Raw genomic sequence first — 8,531 nt, 5'->3', positions numbered from 1 at the left:
AGTTTTCACTTAGAAACTCTATACTAACTCTGAAAATGTAAAAAAAGAAAATGAATCTAATAAAACAAAAAGCAGACTTGAAAGAAAAAAAACACATCCCCCTTTTCCTGTTCTTTCTCCACAAATACTAAGTAGAGCAGCTAATATCAATGTTATTATAAGAACAATCTGCCCCCACATGGCCAAAATAAATAATTGTAGTTTCAGAGATATTTATTAGTGGAGCTTTAAATTGTGCAGACATATGTCCATGTATTTTTTCTGTGACACTGAAAACAAAAACAACAAACCTTGAAACAGCAGTTGTGAGTCATCTTCATTTTATTTAAACTGACAACATTGTACAAGAAGATTCTTATTGATTATAATTGTTCTCAGTATTGTTAATACGATAGCTGATTATAATATTTGGCGCTTTGTTGTTTTTCAATACAATGACAATGATGTAAAATAATATGCAAAATCTGTTGAATTTACAAATGGGAAATATACCGATGTGTTTTTATATATTTTAATTATTATATTTTACCATAACCGTTTGACACCAGGAATGTGTAAACTAGCAGTTATAACTCAGACACTACCTATTGAATGAATAAAGTCATTGAATAACAGTTAAGTGTTTTTTCTGAAAGGGCTTGAAATCAATAGTAAATGTATCAATTGCAAATTTAGAGGAACTCAACAATTTTTCTTAATGCATTTAAAAATGCCTGTTAAATGACAGAACATTTTACAGTATAGCACACCCTACACATCCCATTCAGGGTTTAATACCGGTAGTTTTTACGATCCAATCCATGTACACTTTTTCACAGACGTCCATGAATCCAGCTGGTGCAACACAGGCATGGGTTCCATTACCAGTGAATGAAATGACACCATAAATCCTGTTATTGTACACCACTCCTCCACCAGAGTCACCCTGTGAGAAAGATGTATATACTGTTTGTAACAGACTTTTAAATCCTCTACTGAAATATTATTTATTTAATAAACTGGTAAAGCTTGTAATGACTTAAATAAAAGATATGAAGTTAGAAGCCATGCAAACTCACTGGAGAGATATCCACTTCATCTTTTTTGATACATAACCAGTGTTGATAACCCCAAGACGCCCAGTCCGGTTTGTGGTTGTTCTTCAGACAGGTTTTGAGCTGCGTACAGTCGACAACCTTGGTGTTTGCACATTGGAGCATCACTGATTCATCACTTTCTAGATGAGAATAGAAAAAAAGTGTTTATATACACTACAAAAACAACTTGTATCATGATCTAGTTAACTTGTACACAGAATCCCTCCACCAACAAATATACAGGATTATTTATACCAATATAATCTTTTATAAAATGCATCCAAAGAATTTTTAACCTCGTACCGCTCCCGTCCTGTTTACTGTAAACATGTGTTATTTATGGAAAGATGAGATTCTTGTGATTCTTGTGATGCATTGATTGACCATTTCAAGATCACAACAGCAGGTACAATCACCAAACAAACAAACAGCTACAAACGTGTGTCAGCTCATCTATCCACAGATCAATAACATTCACTAGTGATCAATAACATTCACTAGTGATCCACAGATCAATAACATTCACTAGTGATCCACAGATCAATAACATTCACTAGTGATCCACAGATCAATAACATTCACTAGTGATCAATAACATTCACTAGTGATCCACAGATCAATAACATTCACTAGTGATCCACAGATCAATAACATTCACTAGTGATCCACAGATCAATAACATTCACTAGTGATCACAGATCAACATTCACTAGTGATCTACAGATCAATAACATTCACTAGTGATCCACAGATCAATAACATTCACTAGTGATCAATAACATTCACTAGTGATCTACAGATCAATAACATTCACTAGTGATCTACAGATCAATAACATTCACTAGTGATCAATAACATTCACTAGTGATCCACAGATCAATAACATTCACTAGTGATCAATAACATTCACTAGTGATCAATAACATTCACTAGTGATCAATCAATAATTCACTAGTGATCTACAGATCAATAACATTCACTAGTGATCCACAGATCAATAACATTCACTAGTGATCTACAGATCAATAACATTCACTAGTGATCACAGATCAATAACATTCACTAGTGATCCACAGATCAATAACATTCACTAGTGATCAATAACATTCACTAGTGATCTACAGATCAATAACATTCACTAGTGATCTACAGATCAATAACATTCACTCGTGATCTACAGATCAATAACATTCACTAGTGATCCACAGATCAATAACATTCACTAGTGATCAATAACATTCACTAGTGATCCACAGATCAATAACATTCACTAGTGATCCACAGATCAATAACATTCACTAGTGATCTACAGATCAATAACATTCACTAGTGATCCACAGATCAATAACATTCACTAGTGATCAATAACATTCACTAGTGATCCACAGATCAATAACATTCACTAGTGATCTACAGATCAATAACATTCACTAGTGATCCACAGATCAATAACATTCACTAGTGATCTACAGATCAATAACATTCACTAGTGATCCACAGATCAATAACATTCACTAGTGATCATTCACTAGTGATCTCAGATCAATAACATTCACTAGTGATCTACAGATCAATAACATTCACTAGTGATCTACAGATCAATAACATTCACTAGTGATCCACTGATCAATAACATTCACTAGTGATCCACAGATCAATAACATTCACTAGTGATCCACAGATCAATAACAATCAATAACATTCACTAGTGATCTACAGATCAATAACATTCACTAGTGATCTACAGATCAATAACATTCACTAGTGATCCACAGATCAATAACATTCACTAGTGATCAATAACATTCACTAGTGATCTCAAGATAACATTCACTAGTGATCTACAGATCAATAACATTCACTAGTGATCTACAGATCAATAACATTCACTAGTGATCCACAGATCAATAACATTCACTAGTGATCAATAACATTCACTAGTGATCCACAGATCAATAACATTCACTAGTGATCCACAGATCAATAACATTCACTAGTGATCCACAGATCAATAACATTCACTAGTGATCCACAGATCAATAACATTCACTAGTGATCACAGATCAAACATTCACTAGTGATCCACAGATCAATAACATTCACTAGTGATCAATAACATTCACTAGTGATCCACAGATCAATAACATTCACTAGTGATCCACAGATCAATAACATTCACTAGTGATCTACAGATCAATAACATTCACTAGTGATCCACAGATCAATAACATTCACTAGTGATCAATAACATTCACTAGTGATCCACAGATCAATAACATTCACTAGTGATCCACAGATCAATAACATTCACTAGTGATCCACAGATCAATAACATTCACTAGTGATCTACAGATCAATAACATTCACTAGTGATCCACAGATCAATAACATTCACTAGTGATCAATAACATTCACTAGTGATCTACAGATCAATAACATTCACTAGTGATCTACAGATCAATAACATTCACTAGTGATCTACAGATCAATAACATTCACTAGTGATCCACAGATCAATAACATTCACTAGTGATCAATAACATTCACTAGTGATCCACAGATCAATAACATTCACTAGTGATCCACAGATCAATAACATTCACTAGTGATCCACAGATCAATAACATTCACTAGTGATCAATAACATTCACTAGTGATCTACAGATCAATAACATTCACTAGTGATCTACAGATCAATAACATTCACTAGTGATCTACAGATCAATAACATTCACTAGTGATCCACAGATCAATAACATTCACTAGTGATCAATAACATTCACTAGTGATCCACAGATCAATAACATTCACTAGTGATCCACAGATCAATAACATTCACTAGTGATCCACAGATCAATAACATTCACTAGTGATCCACAGATCAATAACATTCACTAGTGATCTACAGATCAATAACATTCACTAGTGATCCACAGATCAATAACATTCACTAGTGATCCACAGATCAATAACATTCACTAGTGATCAATAACATTCACTAGTGATCCACAGATCAATAACATTCACTAGTGATCTACAGATCAATAACATTCACTAGTGATCTACAGATCAATAACATTCACTAGTGATCCACAGATCAATAACATTCACTAGTGATCAATAACATTCACTAGTGATCCACAGATCAATAACATTCACTAGTGATCCACAGATCAATAACATTCACTAGTGATCTACAGATCAATAACATTCACTAGTGATCCACAGATCAATAACATTCACTAGTGATCAATAACATTCACTAGTGATCCACAGATCAATAACATTCACTAGTGATCCACAGATCAATAACATTCACTAGTGATCCACAGATCAATAACATTCACTAGTGATCTACAGATCAATAACATTCACTAGTGATCCACAGATCAATAACATTCACTAGTGATCAATAACATTCACTAGTGATCTACAGATCAATAACATTCACTAGTGATCTACAGATCAATAACATTCACTAGTGATCTACAGATCAATAACATTCACTAGTGATCCACAGATCAATAACATTCACTAGTGATCAATAACATTCACTAGTGATCCACAGATCAATAACATTCACTAGTGATCAATAACATTCACTAGTGATCAATAATAACATTCACTAGTGATCTACAGATCAATAACATTCACTAGTGATCTACAGATCAATAACATTCACTAGTGATCTACAGATCAATAACATTCACTAGTGATCCACTGATCAATAACATTCACTAGTGATCCACAGATCAATAACATTCACTAGTGATCCACAGATCAATAACATTCACTAGTGATCCACAGATCAATAACATTCACTAGTGATCCACAGATCAATAACATTCACTAGTGATCTACAGATCAATAACATTCACTAGTGATCCACAGATCAATAACATTCACTAGTGATCTCAGATCAATAACATTCACTAGTGATCAATAACATTCACTAGTGATCTACAGATCAATAACATTCACTAGTGATCTACAGATCAATAACATTCACTGTGATCACAGATCAATAACATTCACTAGTGATCCACAGATCAATAACATTCACTAGTGATCCACAGATCAATAACATTCACTAGTGATCCACAGATCAATAACATTCACTAGTGATCCACAGATCAATAACATTCACTAGTGATCCACAGATCAATAACATTCACTAGTGATCAATAACATTCACTAGTGATCCACAGATCAATAACATTCACTAGTGATCAATAACATTCACTAGTGATCCACAGATCAATAACATTCACTAGTGATCTACAGATCAATAACATTCACTAGTGATCCACAGATCAATAACATTCACTAGTGATCACATTCAGTGATCTACAGATCAATAACATTCACTAGTTATCTACAGATCAATAACATTCACTAGTGATCCACAGATCAATAACATTCACTAGTGATCAATAACATTCACTAGTGATCTACAGATCAATAACATTCACTAGTGATCCACAGATCAATAACATTCACTAGTGATCCACAGATCAATAACATTCACTAGTGATCTACAGATCAATAACATTCACTAGTGATCCACAGATCAATAACATTCACTAGTGATCCACAGATCAATAACATTCACTAGTGATCAATAACATTCACTAGTGATCTACAGATCAATAACATTCACTAGTGATCTACAGATCAATAACATTCACTAGTGATCTACAGATCAATAACATTCAACATTCACTAGTGATCCACAGATCAATAACATTCACAATGATCAATAACATTCACTAGTGATCCACAGATCAATAACATTCACTAGTGATCACAGATCAACATTCACTAGTGATCTACAGATCAATAACATTCACTAGTGATCTACAGATCAATAACATTCACTAGTCACTAGTGATCATTCACTAGTGATCAATAACATTCACTAGTGATCCACAGATCAATAACATTCACTAGTGATCAATAACATTCACTATGTGATCCATAGTAACACTAGTTAGAATGATTGCAACTTTTGATTGACACCTCATCTGAACCAATAGGAGCTTCCATGTCCAGTCTATAGCCGACAACAGCCAATGAGAGTGCGCGTTGAAGGAAAGGGCCCGCCCCTCTTCTCGATCTAATGAGCGAGCCAATGGCAACCGATTGCTCTGATGATTGACGTCTCGTAGAGCCAATGAAACAACGACGTGCTGCTTCAGGGGTTTATCTAAAGCCACGACGAGGAAGTCCCGTTTGTAACGCCAACAGTATTTATATAGATATAAAATTATTTGAACCCATGTGTCATCAGTTTTAACAAACATACAAGCAAAATAAATAACACTAACTGTCATAAACATAAACAATTATTATACAATTAACTAGATTAATCTCACCTCTTATATTATTAGGGCCTGTAGTTGTGGATGCATGACCTGCAATCTGAACTTCATCACCTCTGAAATACAAGAAAAGATAAGAATAAACTTTTCCTCAGAGTTCCTCATGATTTGAACTTTCAGACTTGAAGGGGAAAGACAAATACTCACACTTTGAGAGGACTTGAACATTTAGGAAGTGGTATGAAGGTTGTATGATGAATGTTAGGTTTAGTTATCTCCAGCAGCATGATGTCATGGAACCCGTTCTTGTCCCTAAAGAAATGAGGTCTGACTTCCACCATTGTATCTTGACCTGGATGCACACCCAAACGTGCTCTCATAGTCCTACAAATGAGTAAAGATTAAAGAGGAACATCACTGAATGATTTAAACACACAATATGTTAATATTATAGGTCAGTTATCACTGAACAATGCTGTGTTTATTTGGGGAATGCTATAGTTTTATATCAAACCATTACTGATAGCTGCTTCAGGACTTGTGACAGTGCCCTTCTAGAGTAATAATGTACCATGCAGTGTCATATAGGCTGACCTACATGCTAGAAAACGTTTTGCCCACTGTTGCCCCACTGCATGCAGCTGGTGACATTCTTTGTATTTTTCTTTTGCCCTGCCCCTCAGACAGTCCAAGTCCTCCACTGGACCTGGATGTTAATCCCATCATCATTAAGACTGTCAGGAATAATACTGATAATACTGTTTGTATTTTATATATTGTACAAATGATGTTACTGTAATGTTAGTATGAGATTGTTTGAGATGTTTCTTTGTTTAATTTGTTCATAAAGACTTGCCTCCTGTTGCTGCCTATCTGGCCAGCTCGTCATTGTAAATGAGAAGTGGCTCTCAATTTACTTATCTGGTTATATAAAAGGTAAAATAAAAAATATATAAAAGACTAATTTAACGTCTTTTTCCAAGACTAATTTGAAGCCACAAACTCTGCACAAACATCATTCTACACAATGAAGTTGAAGTAACAATAAGAAAAATACATTTTTGAGTGGAGTGGGCCTTTAAGTATGAATCTGGTTTTCTTACACTGTGTCGTCCCAGCAGTGTGCTGCGGTCAGAATCCACTGGGCACCGATCAGAGAGCCACCACATTGAAAATCGAATATTCCATTAGGAAGAAGGTATCCCACTTGAACATGGTACACACGTTCAGTTGGGAGACAATCGTGTCCTCCGATGATTCTCTTCTGCAGATCCACCACTGTGCCCACTGTGACACCTGAAACACAAAGTCCTCCACGAGGTGACTGTCTGTGGAACAGCAGTTGTTTCAGAGAACAACTCACTCACTCTTTAGAAAGTTGTGAACATACATGGTGAACTGTGCCAAAAGTCCAATGGAAGCCAAGTATTGCGCTTTTACTTTGGTAACACACATCTATGTACACATAGTTCACTTTTACAAAACTGTTCAGTTAGTTCTTCTCTTTACAGACATGAAGTTCACTTAATTTCACGTCCAAACCAAATTATGATCCATGTCTAATGATTAACAACTTTTTTTTATGATACCAGTTAGTAAGTTAAGTAATATATTTACTTTTGAAAGGAATAATACGTTTAAAGTAAGTTATAACTCTTGAAGAGTAACTTGCCCAAAACTTTGAAATAATTAAATGAATAAAAATTATAAATCAAATTACATAGCAAAAATTGGATTTCTGTTTGTAATATTTCCATTATTTAACACAAGAACTTTCTGCGATTGTCAGAATTGCTTCTGCTTCAGTCAGAAGACACTTGAACACAGCTGACAGCATATTAATGGGCCACAGAAGAAGAAACACTGGCTTTCTATACATTTTTAAACAGATTTAAAAATGTATCTGCTAACTTTTAAATGCAAGACTGGCCCTAGAATACATAATAGATCTCTTAACACCTTACGAGAGGTATAATAACAGCATGTCTGATGCATTAACTCAGTTTAAAATACACTATTTACATGAAGACTGAAAGCATAGAGAATGGTTAAAGTAAGCAGCAGTAGTTGACCACTCACCGGCCCACAGCAGAAGGAGAAGACGCGTCATGCCACCCATCTCTTTCAATGACTG

The 8,531-nt window shown here is 34.7% G+C and overlaps 1 protein-coding gene across 1 annotated transcript; it reads right to left on the bottom strand.

Moving 5' to 3' along the window:
- Nucleotides 1-305: 305 nt before the first annotated feature.
- LOC129095957 (anionic trypsin-2-like) lies at nucleotides 306-8,531 on the bottom strand. Its single transcript, XM_054604575.1, has 6 exons — nucleotides 8,477-8,531; nucleotides 7,501-7,693; nucleotides 6,605-6,781; nucleotides 6,452-6,513; nucleotides 1,059-1,216; nucleotides 306-925 (listed from the first exon to the last, which is right to left on the bottom strand). Exons 1-6 carry the CDS (start codon nucleotides 8,514-8,516, stop codon nucleotides 764-766), a joined length of 792 nt encoding a protein of 263 aa, XP_054460550.1. The 5' UTR covers nucleotides 8,517-8,531; the 3' UTR covers nucleotides 306-763.

This window comes from Anoplopoma fimbria, chromosome 9, assembly GCF_027596085.1.
Source record: "Anoplopoma fimbria isolate UVic2021 breed Golden Eagle Sablefish chromosome 9, Afim_UVic_2022, whole genome shotgun sequence".
In the NCBI taxonomy this organism is placed as follows: domain Eukaryota; kingdom Metazoa; phylum Chordata; class Actinopteri; order Perciformes; family Anoplopomatidae; genus Anoplopoma; species Anoplopoma fimbria.
Note: the sequence above shows the minus strand (reverse complement) of the source record. Positions and strands in the feature narration are given on the sequence as shown.

Coding starts and splice junctions, on each gene's coding strand:
- LOC129095957 (XM_054604575.1), bottom strand. CDS start 8,516: ATGGGTGGCATGACGCGTCTTCTCCTTCTGCTGTGGGCCG. Junction 7,694..8,476: donor TCTCCTTCTGCTGTGGGCCG/GTGAGTGGTCAA, acceptor TTTGTGTTTCAG/GTGTCACAGTGGGCACAGTG. Junction 926..1,058: donor ATGAAGTGGATATCTCTCCA/GTGAGTTTGCAT, acceptor TCTTTCTCACAG/GGTGACTCTGGTGGAGGAGT.